We start from the raw sequence: 19979 nt of genomic DNA on the forward strand, positions 1-19979 counted from the left end.
TTCTTTTATATATTATATTATTTTTTATTGAGTAATGTTTCTAATATTTTGTCCTTCCTAGTTATATAAGTAAGGATAGGAAAATAAAAGTGTGGCTTATTCATAAGTTTTGTGTAAAAAACTGGAAACTGCCCAATAATAATTAAAGAAAAAGTTTGAGGATGTTATTTAGTATGTTTGGTATCTACCAGTCACATCACCAGTCACTCAGACAACACCCTGAGGACACCAAGACAGCAGAACATTTATTCTACGAAATCAATCAACTTGGAAGATAAAAATAATCTATGTATGGATAGTATAAGTATATAATCTAGACTAGACTCGGGACATTTTACAATGCCTCCGCGCTGGTGACAATCATGGATGAACGCATTATGCCTCATGCAGCTTATTATTTGTATTTCCTAACTACTGACATTTTTTCCCATATACATTTAATTAACAACACAATGATCCTGCTTTTGTATCTTATTCAGTCATTTATTCAGCATGATTGTCATGAGTATTGGATTTTATAAAACATACTAAATGTTGCCGCTACATTAATATACTGCAGGTATGGCCAACATGCAACAAGGCACCAAATGCCATAAAAAAAATTAATTTCCAACACTATTCATCGCATATTACATCACCGAGCATTCATATGCAAGTAGTGGAAATCCTCAAATTGACTTTTATTTCAAGAGTCTATATCTTTCAAATCTGGTTTGATTCACTCACAGGCTGTCAAAAGACAACAATGACTACATGTGGCTGATCTAATAAGACAAAACAGTCCTCAAATATTTAGCATATTAACTAGTTACAAGTATGATAGAATTATTAATTACATGTGAAATGTAGTGCTTTCATGTATGTGTACAAATAGACAATATGTTGCTGAAACACAAGGCCAATTTTTAATTAACAATACACACTGGCTATGATTTTGACATTGCCTGGTTAGCACCCTACACTGCACAACTTAAGAAAATCAGAAACCCTTTGCAGTCTGTTGGAAAATGTTCAACTCATCAAACAATATGATGTTCAGTAGCTACTGAAGTTCTGTCAGTTCTGACTTTGAGCCTCAAACATCTGAAGGAAAACTAACTAGAGAATTTAATTCAAGAAAACCAATCAAACAGCAGGGTGGGAGTGTACATGAGGGTGGTGGCTGCAGGAGAGTTCGCAGGTCATTTTCAGAGGAACCTGCACTTTTCTAACCCCACCGGTCTTAATGGCTCAGGTACTAGCTCTCTTGTTCCCTCAGATCCTGTCCCTGCTCTCCGTCTGCGGCTCCAGTTCCAGCCGATGTGGTCCGATCCTTCTGTGAAGTGTTCAGTGCTAGCTGCATGGCCCAGACGCTCAGAGGCCTCATGTACGCCAGAGAGCGGTAGATGTTCTTCTCACAGTAGGCTTCAGGAGTCTGGAAGGCCATGCCCAGCCTCTCCCACACAGTCCGGTAGCAACCCTCCGCCGTGCGCATACCCTCCTCCTGCATACCCTGAGAAAAAAAAGACAAGAGACGTCAGGCATAACTGGACTAAGCGTTAACATTTAGATGCAAATACAACAAGAATTTTAACCCCAGAACTGCAACAAATCTTGAAAGTATGCAGGCCTCCGAATGATAAATGACTGAGTGTTTGCGTATTGTTTTACCCCTTGAACGTGAAGTAGCTATTAAAAGACACACACGCTTACCTCATGGATCATAGTGGCTGCCAGTCCATACACGACTCCGATCCAGACCTCATCTGACTGGACGCTGGAGCGGTCAGGCACTCCTTCAGGACGCATGCCGTTAACTGCCCCCATCTGGCCTCCGGCGAAGCTCATCACATTCAAGTCAAAGACAGATTTTAGTGCGCTCTGGATTTTTTCTGTTGGAAAAGCCTGAAAGGAGGGAGAGAGGGAGTGACAATGAGACTACGAGACGTAAGAAAAAAAAATCTCAGAATAGCCCTTTTCAACCTTAACAGGAGAGGAAGGTGGGGTGTCTGAGACCTGCTCGGATGTGACTGGACTTCCTGTTCTTTGTCGGACCTACGCAAGTTAAGATAAGTCTCTTCTCCTTTTCTCCTGCCTCAGGTGCATAATGTGCATTATCATTTTCAACCCTCAGCCATCTAGCTTTGCACTGCCCCTCACCCTGCTCATTGGAGCTTGCTTACAGTTTAAAGGTGCCACTTGCGTTTGAACTTGCCTTGTAGTCTCCCTCTCCCAGCCCGGACGCTCTCAGGAACCAGTGGCCAGCACACTGGTCAGACATGACGCTGTTAGAAAGGTCTCTTCCACTGCTGTCGTAGTTGTAGTACTTGCCTAAACATGAGAGGAAAATAGAAAGAAAGTAAAGGCAGTTCACAACTCAAGCAACGTAGCTGTAGAAATAACAGGGATTTAAAAAGGTATTATATGCAACAATTTCCTACAAAAATCAACATATAATCCCCCTCACACTAGAACTAAACCGACAACGTGACCACATATTATAATGAAATTTTTTTACTGTTTTAAATCACTGATGAGTGACAGACTGGATGTAATAGTAAGTAAATGAGTTTGTCATGCCTCTCACTATTAATTCAGAGATTTCATGTAACTCACCGTTCCACAGCAGTTTGTCAAACGCAGCACTGCCCCGGTCCAAGATGTCCCTGTAACGTTGGTACGTCTCCTCGTTGTCCACCAGTCTCGCCATTTTACACATCACACACAGGGACGCCAGCCACAGCCCACCACAGTACGCACTGTAAAATACAAAATACAAGACTTTAAATCAAGTCATTTTCATAAAAACCTTGAGATATTTCAGTGGGGGGAAAATGCAGTATATTAAGATCCCTAGTTGCTTTGAATCTACAAGTCTAATTAAACATTAGTCCTCACATGACCTAAGTTCATTTCCCAGCTTTGGAACTTGTTTCTACAATCTTGCAGCCTGAAAGTATAAAACAGGAACTCTCAGTTTACGAAGCCAAACTCATTCATCTTGGCTACAGCCTCTGAATCATCCCCTCGGGTCACATTTAGAGAAGCACTGCAGCGATACACAACTCCATTTGTCATTCTCTTGCCCACAACTCATCCCTTTTCCATTTCCTTCCCTCGCTCCCTTCCCCCTTCCATCCAATTCAGACTTGAATTCGTAAATGCAATTATCGAACAGTGGTTTCTTTCTTTTGAGGGGTGCAATTAATTAAAAAGACCTTTTTTAAGGATTAGATATAATTCAATCAAAATAGAGGGGCTACATTATTATTAATATTATATATTTTAATGGTATTAGGTGTTGAATGTGTGTAAATGGTGACTGGGTAGCAGTTAGGTCTTTAAGAGGATGACCCAACCAGTATTTGTCTGTGGTGCTAAACTTAAGTTCATAAAGCTTCAGAGTTATAAGGAAAAATGTTAGCACACACAAAGATCGTGAGCATGTCAATAAAACATGCTTAGGTTTCGACATGGCGTTCTTCATGATGCTGATTGGTAAAAGACAACCCAAGAGAGGGAGTCCTCTGTACTGAGATTAAGGAATAATCATCACTCATCTGCGTATTTCTGTAACCTTTTCTCTACTGATGGTTACTTCAGGGCTTCCATGTTTTTCTCATCTTCTCACCTTGGTCCAGTCACCGTCCAACCGTCATAGGTCTGGTCTGCATATCCAGAGTTCTCTATCAGCCCATCTCCATCCAGGTCGAACTTCATCTCTGACTCCATCACCGCCTAGCAGACCAACCAGAACAAAGACGACTGAGTGGAACAAAACTCTTGAGCAAGCAACATTTAATCCAGTATACTCGTGTTTTGTGTTACTACTACAGACGGGATCTAACTGTCAAATGCAGCACAACTAAGATGATATCGGTCAGGTATACCTGGCAGACGGGCCACATGTCCTGCAGGTACTGACTGTCCTGGGTGAGATGGAAGTCCCTGTAGACCTGCAGGACAAACTTCAGGTTCAGGTCCTTCCAGTCTGCAGTGTCATGGATGAGGTAGGCATTTACCCTCAGCCATGGCTCATCATCTATCATGTTGTAGAGAGAGGCAATAAAACGATTAAAGGAAAGTCTCAGCACAGAAGAGAACTGCCTAAAATGTAGTAAATCAAGCATCTTCTTTCTCTTACCTGGGTCTCCGATGTCGTGAGGCACCACATTTTTGGCCTTGACTGGAGAATACCGCCCACTCATCAGATGGAGCCTCTCTGTTGGGTCCTGCTGAACTACACTGCCAGCTGAGAAGAGATTATTGCTGTGAAACCTATGACTCTTTATCAAATAGACATGCAGTAGATAATTGATAAAACACTAACAAACACTTCACTCACCAATATCGTACTGCACACTCAAGGCAAGTTTGGGCCACAGCATGATGAGAGCAAAGGAGGCGTAGAAGTGCACATCGTACGTGTTGTACATCCTGTACTCCTGACCTGTGAGACAACAATAGCTTAGTCATGTGGGTCACAAGTATTGCCACTTCTAAGGCTGTGTAATGTTAGTACTGTAGCCGAAAGCGTGTCAGTTTAGTGTAATTATTTCTTGTGCAACAGTTTTTTAGTTTTGGATACATGCAACTGTCAAAAAAACGAATTATCAAGATAGTTGCAGATGCATTTGCTGCTCTCCATCGCGTTTAGCCTTGCAGACTGACGCCCGGTTCATTGGCGTTCACCTTCTAGGTAGGCGAAACGGCCAAACTCCTTGACGACGGCGGGCTGAGCTGGCAGCCCCCCGTCCTCGCTACGCACGCCGCCGCTGACATCGGCGTCCTCCGGTAGCTCCGTCCACACCGTCCCTCCGTCCACCACGAAGTACAGCTCGTTAAACAGGGCTGACTTGTACCAGGAGGGGAGAGAGCTGCAACAACAAGCCAAGGTGACAGAATAAATGAAAAAGCATTCATTGATGGGAAACTATTCTCATGTAACCTACAGAGCTGTTACAACTCCAACATACCTGTCCTGCAGTATGGGTCGTTGCCACTCCTCGATGCTCTTCTCCCACTGTCTGTAGTGTGTTAGGGCGTAGTGGCTGAGCGACGGGGACGCATCCGCTTTGCTCCCAAAGTAACGAGTGTATCTCCTGGAAACGGAAAAGACACAAGCTGATGTTAGCGGCACAAGGACACTTCATGTTCATCGGCGAATACGACGGCAGAAAACATTGTGTTTTGATTCATATTTTTCAAAAGTTTTGTTTCTTAGTACGTCTGACTTTCGCATTACGTCACAGTATTCCACAGTGAGGTCAGAGGTGTGGCAGTTTCAAGGCTTCAAGACATGACATTGAAAGTATGTTTGGTTGTCACTGAAGGGTTTTTCTTTGCAATTAGGGAGACGTGTGCTTTCGTCACTGTGAATGATTCATGGAAGAAAATTGTTGTGCTGCAGTATGTGAAGAATGCATCTGTGACAGGGATTTAAAAAAAAAAGAGGGTTTAGCACAGACAGCCACAAGCTGCGTTTAAGCTCAACACTGACAACACCAGTGTGGTCTTTTTTTCAGTTAAAAGTACCAAATGTAAAAGGGAGAAAGATCCCCGTAGCTTGGTTACGTTCCTGTGTGTTTGACGTACCTGAGGTGTGCCCTCTCCCTAGAGCCGAAGGTGATGGTGGGCATGTCCCAGGACAGGCAGAACTCCAGGCTGTTACGGCTCTGAGCCGGCACTGAGCAGCCCACAGCCAGCGCTGCTGCCACCTTCTCTCCCTTCGGCGTCGGCGGGCTGGATCCTGCAGCGGTAAGAGTTCAACTTTAGAGTTTTGACAGGTTGAGTTTGGTTTGGTTGCACCAAATGTTACCCCGCATGTTTAATGTGTCTGCTCACAGTGTTTAATGCTCGAGTCATGTATTGCTATTGTGGGTGTTTTTTTTTACTGTGAATCAGTTTCTTTCATTCTACTTCTTTCGACTTTTTCATGTTTCTGCTTCATGACCGTCTCATCTCTCCGCAGTCTGTTTTTAAACACTTATAATTGTGGATCCCGCTGCATTTCTTCAACACCCGCCCTGCGTAGCTGTTTGAGGAAGAGACGAATGGTGAATGTTTGGCATTGACGTGGAGTAGTTGGGGGTCAGGATAGCCCACTGGTCGGGGCTTAGGACTTGGAACAAAGCGGGTTACTACTACTTTGACGAGCATGAACATTTGGCCACTCGTAGCGCTTGAATGCTACGCAGGTGCGGGTCTTGCCAAGACAAGCAGTGGGATTAATCGTAACTCAGCACTGACCTGTAGGCGAGTCCAGCCGTCCGTCAGTGATGAGGTCACTCCACAGGCCGCTGCAGGTTCCCTTTGGACTGAACGCTGTCTGGTGACTGACCTCCCTGTCAGGCTGTTACACACAAACACTCCTGGTAAATCTAAAACCTAATGCTCACTAACACCACAGATTCCACAACCAGTTGATTCTTATAAATCCACTTCCAGATAACGGAGACTATTGTTGCAAATCCTGTTTATTCCTTGGGGATTGCTTGCTCAGCTGCTTACAGTACAATCTACCACAAAAACCTCGGAAGCTGCTAAAAAGTTGTAACTCAAACCTGTTCTCGGGCTGCGATGCACAGAGTGTAAGGGTTCACTGTAGGGCAGTGATGGAGCAAGACCCCGGACACCGCCTCCCCCTCCTTCTCCAGGTGGAATGGTTCATTCCAGTGTCCCCCGCTCTTGTCGTCCTTGTGACCCGACCCGTTGACCATCGTGAACATGATGGAGACATCCAGAGCGTAGTCATTGTTGTTCTCTATGTCCCACACAAATACTGCCACTGGGAGACTAGAGTCCTGAGGAAAAGTAGATAAACATGGATTCTCATATCAAATCAAATGCACAGGTCTGACAAAGGTAGAATAACTATATTGGGATTGTTTGAGTTACCTGGTAGTCATGCGGGATGACGGGGGAGATCTGTCTGCAGGTTAATGTGACGTTCTGTCCCGGCAGGTGGTAGACGGTCCAGGCGCGGGGGTACAAGGCGTGATAGAAGGCATACTCTCCGCAGTAGCCCCAGTTCCAGCCTTGTAGTGTGGGAGGACGCTCTACGGACAACACCTGCTGGTAAACTGTTTGCCCCCCCCGACGCAGACACACTGTGAACTAAGAACAGAAAAAGGATGTGAATACAGGGAATGTTTTTGCGTAAGTTAAAAGATAAGACATTAGACATTACATGTCCCGGAATGCCCTCTGACAACCCTTTGGGTGAAATGTCTGAACCTGATTGTGCATCCAGCTGCTGGTTATACGTTCAGGTGGAAGTCGTTATGACAAGAACAGCAAGAGAGCGGGTTTTTTCAGGAACAAAGAGTCACACCCTTTAATCAAACAACACCATGACTACTGTAAATAATCTGGTACTTCTCTGTTTGTTTGCCGAGATACAAATCAGTTAGCGTGCAATTATACAGGATATAAAAGGACCAAAGTAACTAAATATCCTTTAGTGTTGTTTTTTTTATGATGTATGCTTTCACACCAGCCTCCGTCTATTTGAGATCATGCGTACCTGGTTTGCTGAGACAGTTTTGTAGTGGTACATCCCAGGGTTAAGTTGCCATCTGCAGAACTCCCCCCTCCAACCTCTGGTGATGGTTCCTCCTCCAATGCCGCCAAGTGGAGCTCCTGCAATTTAGAGTATGGCGTCAACTTTTAATAGAGTTTTGATTCAATAGTACAGGATCAGAGCCAACCTTAAACACTGACGATGTAGACGAATGCTAGAGGCACCATCCATCCATACAGTTTTTAAAGGTGTTTATATGTATTGATGTTTTTACTTTGCATCCATTGGATCATTTATCACTGAATCGAATCGCCCCTTGTGAGATCCTGAACTCACCGTATATTTGACGTAAGGGTTGGGCACGAAACATATCAATGAATGGAGCTTTCTTCTCCACCTGGGTCTTCTTGTACCACCATTTTAGATACCTGGACGAACACAAACACACCATCAAGCACACAGATCACCTTACAATCATACGTGGAAGAGGTCAAAGTAAATGAAGATGGCTGAAAACAAGTGAGGAAATCAGCAAATATTCAGTCAGTTATAACACAGCTTAGCATGACACCCTAACTACAGTCATGTGTTACAGGGTTATGAATAGGCTTGCTCTTATCAAATGAGTTAATAATTAACCAACACAAGCACATGTGCAGTTGGTTAACATGCTTTTTCTCCGTGCGTGTTCAAAGGGCATTTTTAATCCTTGAGCACTGGAAGAGAAAAGAGGGAATTGTGCAGCTGCATACAGGAAGCACTTGTAAGTTGAGGGGAATGAAGTCAAAGTGGCCGCTCTACTCTTACCTGACTCATGTTAGCGGTGCGAGTATGTGTAACACGTGTGCAGGAATGTGTGTCCAGTTGCAGCACTCGCCATCACACCGTGGTTGTGGTGTAAAATATGAATGAGGCTGCGTTACAAAAGGTTTCAAACGGCTCACGGGGCCCGAGGATCAGAAGATCGCGGTTAACGCGAGTCATTTATGTTCTGAACTCCCGGACGCGGTGGACTTTCTGCTCTAATGCAAATCTCTTGTATTAACACCACCAGGGATCATGTTTACGCCCTCATCCATGCGTGATCCAAGGCAGGTTTATCTGGGCGCACGTTAAACGGTTTAGGGACCCCTCAACTGGAGCAAACCAGAGAGCACGAGCTTCGACAAACACCTCTGTGTTGCTGCCTGTATAGCAGGGTTGTACTGCTAAGCAGGCAGTAAGCCATTTAGATCCTGAAGCATCTCGTCTCATGAATCATCAATTTTGAGAGTAGATGACGGACTAAACGCTCCCTTTTTTAGAAATATGGCTTTTGCTGTGTGTAATGTAGCTTTGTGCTCAGCATTACGATCTTGTTTGCACACCAAAATAATCAATAACGAGTCATCCACAAAGGGGCTTTCTGCTGGTTTTGAGGGAAGATCCCATGCAGCTGCAAAACTACTGTGAATGCCAACGCAGGGCCGGACTGTATTGCAAACAATGATGTCAGAGGAAAAGCAACAATGGTCCGCTCCACTCGGGAGATGAATAGGATCAGTTAAAGAGAGTTATTTGAAGCCGCGGCAGGTTGCATTATTGTCGGGATCTTGTTGTTCTGCGGCTCGGCTCTAATGCAGACGGTCAGTCCTCGCCCTGATCTGGCTCTGAATACAGGCCACGTACAGTGTGCTAACCTCAATCTAACCTGTGCGCAGGCATCTTGTTCCACAGTTTGTTTTTAGGTACAGTGTACTGTGCAAAAAGCCTAAATAATTGACAGTATATATCTATTTTTCTACCACTTCTGCTCCTTGAACCTTTTTTTTGTATTCTAGTAATCCTACATTACAAAACCTCTCCCTCCAATGATGAAGAGCTGAAGGTGTGTCTCTACTTGGGTTGAATAGTACAACAGGGTTTTAACCCTCTCCAAACAACCTCCTCCAGCATAATCTGTACAATGATTGTCAAATGCCGCCACAGAGTTTTTGTTTGCATTGGCCTAAACTGAGGGAGCAGTGTGTGTTTAGTTTTGCAGCAACATTGCAACAGATTTGAAGTGAAGCACGGTTGTGGCTCAATGTTAACTTAAAGTGCTTCTATGTGGTTTCACCACAGCTGTAAAGAAAAAGACGTGTCGTATCGAGCATGAACGAGCTCTGTTGTAACATTGCACCGCAGGTGTCACAGTGTGAAAAAGAAGCAGAGGTGACGGTATATAAAGGCTTGAGTTATTCACTTAAATACACTTAAATTTGGTCATCAACAAGTAAACACATCTGAGTCTAAATCGCCTGATGACGGTCACATCTGACTCACTCCCACACACTCTCAGGATTGAACTAAGTGAGAGGAAGTGTTTATGGGCCAGCGCCCAACAATCCACCACATCTGCAGGATGCCTCACTTTGAGTCTCGGATGTCAGCAGGTTGTCAGAACAAAACAAACGCGATCAGATCGGCAGATGTCGAGGACTGTGATCTGAGATGGTACTGGAGGGGGACACTTCAGCTGCAGAGATTTAAGCAGTACCCTCTCTGGAAGCTTTACAAGCAGACACACAGACACAGCAACTCACTTGTTCCTCAAGACTTTGAGAAAGCCGTGGCAGTCAGTTTTAACTGCAGTGCTCTGAAGAAGTAGCTGGTTTAATACTGGGTTACTGGGATGAATGCTGAACTGCCTTAATTAATGTGGACGATTTCTCTGAGGCAGGATTGTGCTTCACACCTGCTCCCTGTCGTGGGTTGAGAAACATGACACTATAGGCTACGGCCTCCCCTGGTGCTACACCGAGGAAACACTCACATCCTGGGTTAACGTGGTGCAGACTACAGGTTGCGATGACATAAGTGTGTCGACTGAACAGCTTGTATGGTAACAATCTCTCAGATGTGGCTTTCATCGTCATAGAAAACTGGGTATGGACTTACAGACGTGTTGATTTTTACACTGCCATAAATAAATACTCCCTTCTCATTTAATTAATCAGTGTCTCAACTCAGAGTATTTCAACTGTGCTCAAGTGTACTGCGTGTGAACAGTAGTGCATGTGTAGTGGTTTGTACTGTACACGAGGGTTCGGGTGTCTCACCTGATTCCGAGCCCGATGTGCTCCACGACGTTGGACAGTGAGACGTCTTTTGCTTGAAAGGGCTTCCTCTTCTCCTTGAACTCGTGCGCCAGACAGATCCGCCAACCCTCCTTGGGTACTCCACATCCCACTTCCTTAGAGACATAGCTACTCATGAGGTCCGCTGAGGATTTCTCACCCCACTCCGTGTTCATTTTAGCAGGATACCCAATGGGGAGCTTAAAGTATGTACGAATGGAGGCCAAAAAAACACTTTGGGATTACAAACGGGGAGTTGTCACCAGCTTTTTGCCAAAGGAGTGAGTTTATCGTGCATTCAATATGGAGCAGAAATGCTGAAGAGCTCCATGTGAATTATATAATTGGATCACCGGGCTTCAAAGAATCATTCCTGTGGCGGTAAAACGGTTCTCGGTTCACCAGCTCTGAATACCTGCAGGAAAATAATTGCTCCTTCGTGTAGAAGGTCCCAGTGCCATTATAACATTGTTATTATCCACAAGAGAAATTAGCCTCTATATCATCGGGGACCAGATGCAGCAAGTTGCATCAACAACACCCTTGGATTCCTGTTTTTAGGAGGTTACAGACCCCTTTGCTCCCCTTTTGCAATGGAGTGTGTGTCAGCAGCAGCTGGATGGATGGCAGCTTAAGACCAACAGGACGTATCGGGACACCTGCAATGAGATCAAAGAGGATCAAACAAAATGGGTTAAAACGGAGTGATCACATTTAAACTGGAGGACGGTTGAGATCAAGCATGCGTCAAAGTAACCTACGTCGCAACAGTAGGTTTAGATCACCTTTGCCATTAATGACGTACCGTTTGCTAAAACAACCCCATGTAGCAGTGGCTAACAACACTAGCTAACTAGCCATTAAAAAGAGTTGATTCTTTTTTTGTAAATACCGGAGTCAGCGCGTCATCCCACTGCTGCTACACACCAGAGCTCTGCGTTGTCGGTTAGCAAGGCGCTCTGGATGGAAATCGTTTTCGTTTGTCACTGGTAAAAGAGTGTTTTATGCCCTCAGCGTTAACTCTCAGATAGCACGAGCGCGCAGGTTGCCATCGCATACCCCGCCTCCTTTTACAATATTGGCAGATCCAAACTACAACCAAGCTACTGAGCCTACCTTAGACGGAATATCAAAGAATGGCTAATTGTTGCTGGTAGTTTAATGAAGTCAAAATCGGTGAACAGCCTGGAAGTCATTTATGTCTGACAAACCTGACCCAGGGATTTATCAACCAACGCAGAAAAGCCGCTGCTAAGGCTGTACCATTATGGGTATAAAGGGGGGGATTACATTCACCCCCACGTATTAATCTTGCCTCCAACTGACATTCATCGGCACATTAAAAAAACCTTGCTGTTTATATAAAGCTTATAAAACAACTTATGTCGATTGCGACAGTATTGGCGCACAAAAACAAAGATTATTTGTAAATATTGAGTTTACAACTCCCTACTAGTTACCATAGCAACAGTCCACCTCTGGTCTCCTGTGCCACGGGACGGCTTCTAAGTGGCCGACCAAAACCTATTACTGGGATTCTACACTGCGCTTTTTTATTCTTTCAGACATACGATTCTTTCAGACTAACGATTGAGATACCACTATGATGTTAAACAGATCCTATACTAATATATTTATTTTAGTTTTTTTCTGATACTTGTTGTTATCTAGGAGTTTTACTTTTCCTTGGTTCGTGATTGGTCGTAAAGCACCCGGATGTTGATTTGTTTGCTGTAGCTGTGCTGGAACGCTAGCTAACCATATACGCAATGCCTAGTTCTTCTGGAAAGAAAGTCAAATTGTGCATCGTTTTACTCAAGAAGCAAATTTAGGTGCACCCTGTGATAAGACTACTGTCTACTGCTACTGTCTGTTCAAAGGTATGCATTGAAATTACCCCTTGAAACAGCAGCCATTAGCTAGCAAGCGACACCAAACAAGTTAACTTCTGTCTCCAGTCTGCTTGTTGTGGTAATAAGTGTATGAAAACTCAGCTAACTTAATTATCATCTTGCTAGGATAACAAAGTGTTTCGGATCCCAATGCATTTTATTTTCCATAACAGTGATTTTATGTTTAATGTCGGTTACGTAACGTTGGTGTTGTCGGTGTGTGTGGTTACAGATGATCGAGGTGGTGGCCTCCATGGCCCGGGGCCCCGTGTTTCTCGCCGGGGAGCTCATGGAGAGTCTCATAACTTTTACCAACCCGATGTCCCACCTGTCCACCTCAGCCAGCTGGTAGGACTGAACTCCCTTCACCTCTTTATTCATCACAGACCTGAAAATAAGACCTAGAGATGCCAATTTCTGTCTGAGACAACATCCAAATCAGCAAAGAGTACTAGACAGAATCATATATTAAATATGTAGATGGTAGACTAAGGTCCTTGTGTGCACAAACAAGGGATGGTACCCCACTACTGGCAATTCCCAAGGGCAGATAATATAGTATTCAGGATCTGTATGTTATTATTTTTACACAAATTGTAACCCCGTGTGGACATGGACCATGTGACGCAGGACACTCTGTAAACTCCCCTTGTGTTTTCTGGCTGTGTCCCAGTGAGATGCTGGCATGGGCCAGTGCCCAGATCCACTGTCAGTTTCATGCCAGTGAGAACAGAGTGGCTCTGCCGGCCCAGGGCAACAAACAGGACGTCCAGGCTGAGAGCAACACGGTGCTCATTCCAAACAGAGGTTAGTAATCTGAGATAAGCAGAAATCAAAATCACTATCACACATATAAACACATTCATTGGAGCATATTTACATGGAGTATGTGTTATGTTTTAAGATAAACAACATTTTAAAATGCTCTGGATATTATTAGCATTGTTTTAATAGCCTTATTGCTTCATGTGTAAAATGCTTTCTTTAACAGGAGAGAGAGGTCAGTGTGTTCTGGACACACCACCTAAGATATTATTCTGTGACCTGCGCCTGGACCCTGGGGAGAGCAAAACCTGTATGTGTGTACATATGTGACAAACATATTAACATAAGTCATAGAACTATGACACAATAAGGCTACTTTTAAAAGAAAGAAAGAAAAACCACAGAGATTGCTCGTCTAAATGACAACAACTTTACATCATAGAGATGTTAAACATTTCTTATCCAGTATTTTTTGCAACATATATAAAATAACATATTTGTTTCTGTGATTCAGTGTGACCTGCGTATTCGCTCTCCCACAGATTCATACAGTGAGATCGTACCCGTAGATGGTCCTCCTAGTTTCCGTGGTCAGGCGGTGAAGTACGTCTACAAACTGACCATCGGCTGCCAGAGAGTCAACTCTCCGATCAAACTACTCCGGGTTCCCTTCAGAGTGCTGGTTCTGCAAGGTGAGCTGCATTTGGACTACTTTTAATTTCAGTTGCTCGCATTGTGTGCTGCAAAGATTCCAGCGCTAATGAGGTGTGTCACTTACACTTTGAAGCCGCAGGAGAAATGATTACTTCTACTAAAGCATTATATATGAAGAACAGAATGATGAAAAGTACAGTAACAACCGGATGAATGCTGATTAAAACAAAGGAAAGGGACCAGTTTATTTAGCCATTTATTCTACTCTTTGGGTCTGTAGAAATAACAACAGTTTAGTGCCTCGCCTACAAAGGCAGTTGCAAAAATTCTTTCGATGTCATTTGACTTCTATCACGCTGAGAAATGTTGCATTTTGACATTTTCCTGTCCAACCTGTAGGCATGCCGGAGCCTCCATTCCCCCAGGACGAGGAGGTTTCCCCCTCCAACCCGTTCCTGGAGGAAGAGGAAGCGAGCCGCAGGGATGCTCGGCCTTTGGAGAGAGCATTGGACATGCTGATGGTCACTACCTCAAGACGCTGCCCCCGTGAGTCACTGCTCTGTCTCGCTGCTCTTTGTTATAGTTTAAAGCACTGTATTATATAACCCGACCCAAAGCAGGATCCATGTTTGTCTGTTTAAGTTATTATTGCTATTTTATTGTCTCTGGGCCTCTAAATAATACTGTTATTCTACTTTAATCTTCTTTTCTGAATAATGTTTTCCACTGTTTTTTATTTGGATGGCTTGTGTGTTCCTTTGTGTTGTCCAGAGATGTTTAATATCACCAATGTTCGTGGGAAAGTGGCAAAGTTCTGCATCTTCAAGATGGTTTACAGACTCGGGGAGGACATCATCGGCACATTCAACTTCTCAGAGGGAGACATTCCCTGCCTGCAGGTTTGTTTGCCGGTCTACTTTTTTTTGTACATTTCTGCTCCCTCTGTTTTTGTGCATTTGTTTTTAAGACTTTAATTATATTTGTGTGTATGTCTTCCAGTATTCTGTGAGCCTTCAGAACGAGGAGGAGATCCAGCAGCAGTACCAGCGGCGCCCCGGACAGGTCATCAGTGTGACTGGACACGGCCGACACATGGAGTCCTGCCTCCACACGGCCTCCAGCCATTTCTCTCTCCCTGTCCCCCTCAACGTCACGCCGGGCTTCAGCACAGACATCGGTCAGTCATCGGCAGATATACTTAATATTCTTAATGTTAATAGAAATCATTCACACGTCACATGTGGAGCATTTTACACATATAAAGTGAAAACTTTGACAGATTTGTCCCACCCAGGTAAAAGCACCATGTGGAGTTTTTGACCACAATTTGACCACAAACATAATATTCATATTTGTAGATTCGTTGTGACTTACACTTTCTGAGGTTATCATTATCGCTGATGTCCATAGTAAATAAATGGCCAAAAATCCGCTTTGAAGTCAAGAAAAAAATGCTTTAGGATAACTTCAGAATCCTCACTTATAAATCACACATCAACTGAACCACCAAACATTTGAACTCTGCCTGTACAGTGATGCTGAGGTGGCGCCTTCACTTTGAATTCGTCACCGCCCGGGAGCCCATGGAACCGCCCACAGTTCTGCAGAACCAATCAGAGGTCACAGTTTGGGCAGGGGCGGAGCATGTCGACGTGGACACCTTCAGCTGGGATCTGCCCATCAAAGTCCTGCCCACCAACCCGGCCTTGGCGTCCTACATGTCCCATTTTACAGGGACCAACAGCATCAGTATTTGACTGTTGTGAACGAGAGATAGTCGCGAGTTACTGTGTTTCTGAGGATATGTGTGTGTGCGTGTGCGTGTGTGTGAGAGAGACAGAGACAGTTTTTTTTTCAGTTTTTCTTTGCAGATGAGAACAGAGGTATACATTTCAGTAACAAAGGAGCATTATTTTTGTTTCTCTTGTATATGCAGTGCCAGTGATGATTCCATATGTATATTATGCAACTTATGTTTTGCCTTTTTTCATATGCATTTTGCAGTGCGTCTTAACTTTTTGGACCCTTATGACGTGCAACTATCTCCGTGGTTGATGTATATTTCTGTATTTATTTCACTTTTGATTCTCTATTTCTCATTTTATGGGAAAAAAAGTCTCTCACTCAAAATGGTTTTATTGTAAACTGTTTTTTTTTTTTTTTTCTCAGCTTGAGCAAAAGCTTTATCAAGATGTAAATACCACAAGAGAAAAAATAATAAAAAGTGTGATTTAAATTTGATAGATTACATGTGAGGAACTCCATCATTAATTCACAAAATTCACAAAACACTTTCTCTTTGTAAACAAGATTTTTATTTTGAGCGTAAATGGGTTACAGCAGAGAACAGGTCAAATCCAACAGGAAGTAATATATTTACAATTAGTAATTATTGGATTAATTAAAGAATCGGACAACAACCTACTCTAATAACTAATTTAAAAAAACAACAATGATGCCTAAACATTTTTAGATGTATTACTGAGGTGCATCATTTGGTCAGCTCAGTGTTAAAATATTCTCTGCTGGATTTTTACTTAAATATATTTTCACAGACGTACTTCACTCACATTTCCTTCATACAATCCAAAAAGCACAGATGCCGTTAAAGTTTTTATATTAGTACAGTATGTATATAAAAGTGGTTACTGGTATTTAACTATCGTGAGTATTGGTTTCACAGGCGAATCGATTGAGCAGATAGTTGCTGGTCTCAGCAGTTTTCTACCCCACGAGGTGTTGCTGCAGCTGAAGCGATCCTTGGCCGGGGTCCCTGATGTCCTCACCAGGGTAGCAGAGCAAGCGGGGGTCGGCTGTCTGGACCAGGGACGCTTTGCAAGTCAATGACTCCACCCGCATCTCACACCACGCAGGGAAATCCACCGGCCGATGCACCCTGGACAGTTATCAAGGTAAAGGAGAAGAATTCTGTGCAGTTTTTCAAGCACTCTTATGGCTTAAAAAAAACACTTTCCCCTGCACGCTAAACTTTGTTCTCTGTAAAGTGGACTGTAAACTCCCAACACTGTTCCTAACAATCAACAGAAGTTGCAGGTTATAGAGTTAATCTTCCAAAATAGTTAAGAAAAGGGCCTGAATAAAAGCATCCGAAATGTTCTTGAGCCCTTAATGCAAGTAGTGGAAAGTGACTAAGTCCATTCACTCAAGCACTGTACTGAAGTAGCGTTTTGAGGTACTTGTACCTTACGTAATAACCTCCATTCTATGCTACTTTATATGTCTTCTCTACTACACATCAGAGAGAAATATGCTAGTTTTTCAGTTATAATATATGATACACTTATAAAATATCTAGAAAAATGTGAGTATAAAATATGATATTTAATGTATCCTTAAACTTCTCAAGTATATAAAATAGTACCACTGAGCCACTGATGAATGCTTACTCCACTGTATGAAGACATCAGTTTAGATCCACCACTATGAAGTAACTTCTACTCTCTTGTTCCGTCTCTCTGAAGCTATCCTAACTGTTGGCACCTGGACACCAAAACCACACAGGTCGTTTGTTTACTCACGTCTCGCAGCAACCGACGCCGACGGGGTGCAGGCAGGTGCACTGCATACAAGCGTTGTCCATCCAGCTTTCACCCAGCGTGTAGTGCCTCCCCTCGAACACACACAGTTCTGGAACACATGGCAGTCAAATATTGATTAACAAAGAATGGAGATAAATATTTCATTCCTTAAGTCAAGATAAGATTTTAGAGCACGGTATCTTACCTCTGGAGTTGAAGTGGCACAACATGGGTGCAGCAGACCCACCACTGGTGCACAGAAGAAACACTGCAGCTGCAAGCATCCAGTTAACCCCGGCGAGCTCCATCTTCATCTGGTCTGGTCAGATTCTAGCTCCCCTTCTCCCTTTACTCCCTTATTTATACATCCCGGGGCTTTACGACCACGGCGTGGAGGTGTGGTCAGCACCGTCATGTTGGCCCACAGGCCTGGCTGAGGACGGTGTCGGCGGTGCCATCCATTGGGGAATCAGGAGGTGGTGGTTTGCTTGGAGGAGGTAAAGATCTTGGCGCGGTTTTGGCACTCCGGAGATCACCTCGCTGCGCTTCAGCGGGCATGAACCTCTAAAGTGATAGAAACGATGACACATCCATGTGGTGACTAAGAGAGGGACGGGAAGGAGAGGGGTGAGATGGAGGGCAGGGAGAGAGAGAGAGAGGGGTGAGGTCCAAGGAGAGTCGGAGCAAGAGAGAGAGAGAGGAGAGAGGGATGGAATGGAATTATCAAACATGATTCATCACCATTCAACCTCTCATAGTGACTAATGCGCATGTAAAACACATGCCTAAATACTGATCTACTGACATTAATAAATCAAATGTTTAGACTCAAAATACAGTTAAAAGAGCTTCTGATGATCTGCCTTTCAAGTTAACAGAAAACATTACATACTTTAGTGGAGAAACATATTTTATGCAGATGCTTCACTACAAGTCACAAGGAGTCACTGAAGGGTTTGATGAGTATGAACATCATGTAAATTACTAGCAGTCACCAGATCTCAAACCACTTTAAAAGTCTTACCTTATCTTCTTTTGGGAGAATGATGTTCGTCCCTCCAGTAGAGTTCAGAGACATTGTTGGTTTTCTCACCCATCTCGTGATACACACTATAGTCTGCACACATTTCTGCTGCAGGGGCCCGCTGTCACCTCTGACCCCTCAGTCTACCTCAGCAGGATTATCTCATGTGTGATGATGAGGTATGATGTCACATCGTTAACTGCAGTCTGTGTCCTCATGCGGGTCCAACCGTCCAACCCCAAAGGAATGATGGACACCTACAAAGACTTACAATGGTATTTATGTATTAGATTTAATATCATATATACAACTTCTTCTGTAGAGCTCAACCGTCATATCAGAGGATCGATATTATCAGACGGTATTGGATTTTTAGTATAATAGTAAATAATAATGAAAATACAATATTGCAGAGAAACGATGCTTAAAGTAATATAGAAAAAAGTATTTAATGCACAATTTCAACAGAAGTTGATTTGTAGATGTTGACTAAAATGTTGTCAAAGCAATAATTCACCATTGTTTTTCTGGAGCTTTCAGCAATGTCTCCCATGATCTTCATCCACTGACAAAAGGTTATGAGATGTGGCTGAAAGAAATGGAAAAACCAAATAAGTGGACCTTGTGAATAGAATAAATGTATTTTTTTTATACCTTTTATACACTTTTGTACTTCTGTCCCAACTTTTTTTTACCACAGGATGTCATTACTCTCATAACTTAAATACTTGTCCTTGTGTACATTATTTGGCCTTTATATCGTTGATTTAAATATCTGCATCAGACCCAAAAATCCATTATCCATTGGAATCTAGTTTACAGTACGTTGTTGTGCAGGCGTGCCCATTTCTGTGTTATCTTAAAAATATAAAATTGAATCTGACCTGACAACGCAGCGTAGTATAGCTGCCTGGGCCAACAGTACATTAGCTCATCTTCTCCCAGTTGTTTGCTGTCTGATGTGAGAGATCATAGGAAAACTCTTCTCACAGGAGGCCCCGGGGCCTCACAACATGCTGTTTAACGTGCCTTTTCTCTGGTACCTCCACAATAGTCGGAGAGTGTTGATAAGCCTCCCTCATCAGTGACTCATGGTTGCCTGTCTCAAGCTGTATGTTGTTTATATGAAGACTTGCTGGAGTTCAAGTACTGTTGTCATTAAAATGAGAAATATACAGGTAACTATATAAATATTAACACCTGTAAGCAGAGATGGTTTGAGCATGTCAGAGGTCAGTTCCTCCTCCTTCAATATATTTGATTCAGATGCTGTTTCAGAGGATGGAAGCAGTTTTAACGGCAGATGTTCTTCCATAAGTTCAACTCGGGTGGTGCTGACCTCTTCAGAGCCTGTGGGTCCCATACAACACCCTGGCGATGAGTTCACACCCTGATTTGACAACCGTTTGTCGTCAGCGTTGATGAAATGGGAGGACCTCATCAAAACAAAAGATGAGGATTTTCCTCTCACACACCCGATGCCCTTCACGGATATGCACTTAATTG

The 19979-nt window shown here is 43.4% G+C and overlaps 3 protein-coding genes across 5 annotated transcripts; 1 reads left to right on the forward strand and 2 right to left on the reverse strand.

Moving 5' to 3' along the window:
- Positions 1-232: 232 nt before the first annotated feature.
- On the reverse strand, positions 233-11788 carry gba2 (glucosidase, beta (bile acid) 2). Of its 3 annotated transcripts, none has more exons than XM_076092584.1 (19): positions 11716-11788; positions 11492-11585; positions 10582-11258; positions 7838-7929; positions 7505-7620; positions 6877-7095; positions 6543-6782; positions 6229-6331; positions 5575-5728; positions 4956-5081; positions 4672-4856; positions 4325-4429; positions 4124-4231; positions 3870-4021; positions 3611-3717; positions 2596-2738; positions 2195-2310; positions 1693-1884; positions 233-1492 (listed from the first exon to the last, which is right to left on the reverse strand). In XM_076092584.1, exons 3-19 carry the CDS (start codon positions 10773-10775, stop codon positions 1238-1240), a joined length of 2607 nt encoding a protein of 868 aa, XP_075948699.1. In that variant the 5' UTR covers positions 10776-11258; positions 11492-11585; positions 11716-11788; the 3' UTR covers positions 233-1237. The 3 variants fall into 3 exon arrangements, with proteins under 3 accessions (XP_075948699.1, XP_075948700.1, XP_075948701.1); XM_076092585.1 differs by having other exon boundaries at positions 11405-11585; XM_076092586.1 differs by lacking the exons at positions 11492-11585; positions 11716-11788 and adding an exon at positions 11361-11376.
- A 340-nt stretch (positions 11789-12128) lies between these two features.
- rgp1 (GP1 homolog, RAB6A GEF complex partner 1) lies at positions 12129-16151 on the forward strand. The gene is made up of 9 exons (XM_076092587.1): positions 12129-12479; positions 12724-12839; positions 13165-13298; positions 13483-13566; positions 13799-13948; positions 14310-14456; positions 14682-14809; positions 14910-15087; positions 15444-16151. The coding sequence occupies exons 2-9, from the start codon at positions 12724-12726 to the stop codon at positions 15665-15667; spliced, it is 1161 nt and encodes a 386-aa protein (XP_075948702.1). The 5' UTR covers positions 12129-12479; the 3' UTR covers positions 15668-16151.
- Positions 16152-16551: 400 nt separating this feature from the next.
- Positions 16552-17763, reverse strand: msmp1 (microseminoprotein, prostate associated 1). Its single transcript, XM_076092588.1, has 3 exons — positions 17655-17763; positions 17450-17558; positions 16552-16806 (listed from the first exon to the last, which is right to left on the reverse strand). Exons 1-3 carry the CDS (start codon positions 17761-17763, stop codon positions 16635-16637), a joined length of 390 nt encoding a protein of 129 aa, XP_075948703.1. The 3' UTR covers positions 16552-16634.
- Positions 17764-19979: the final 2216 nt, after the last annotated feature.

Source organism: Anarhichas minor, unplaced genomic scaffold (genome assembly GCF_050575085.1).
Source record: "Anarhichas minor isolate MPS153535 unplaced genomic scaffold, ASM5057508v1 ptg000016l, whole genome shotgun sequence".
Taxonomy (NCBI): Eukaryota; Metazoa; Chordata; class Actinopteri; order Perciformes; family Anarhichadidae; genus Anarhichas; species Anarhichas minor.

Coding starts and splice junctions, on each gene's coding strand:
- gba2 (XM_076092584.1), bottom strand. CDS start 10,775: ATGAACACGGAGTGGGGTGAGAAATCCTCAGCGGACCTCATGAGTAGC. Junction 3,718..3,869: donor ACATGTGGCCCGTCTGCCAG/GTATACCTGACC, acceptor TTGGTCTGCTAG/GCGGTGATGGAGTCAGAGAT. Junction 1,885..2,194: donor TGGGAGAGGGAGACTACAAG/GCAAGTTCAAAC, acceptor CCCTCCTTTCAG/GCTTTTCCAACAGAAAAAAT.
- rgp1 (XM_076092587.1), top strand. CDS start 12,724: ATGATCGAGGTGGTGGCCTCCATGGCCCGGGGCCCCGTGTTTCTCGCC. Junction 13,949..14,309: donor CAGAGTGCTGGTTCTGCAAG/GTGAGCTGCATT, acceptor TCCAACCTGTAG/GCATGCCGGAGCCTCCATTC. Junction 15,088..15,443: donor GGGCTTCAGCACAGACATCG/GTCAGTCATCGG, acceptor CTGCCTGTACAG/TGATGCTGAGGTGGCGCCTT.
- msmp1 (XM_076092588.1), bottom strand. CDS start 17,763: ATGAAGATGGAGCTCGCCGGGGTTAACTGGATGCTTGCAGCTGCAGTG. Junction 17,559..17,654: donor GTGCCACTTCAACTCCAGAG/GTAAGATACCGT, acceptor CATGTGTTCCAG/AACTGTGTGTGTTCGAGGGG. Junction 16,807..17,449: donor GGCGTCGGTTGCTGCGAGAC/GTGAGTAAACAA, acceptor ATAACTGTCCAG/GGTGCATCGGCCGGTGGATT.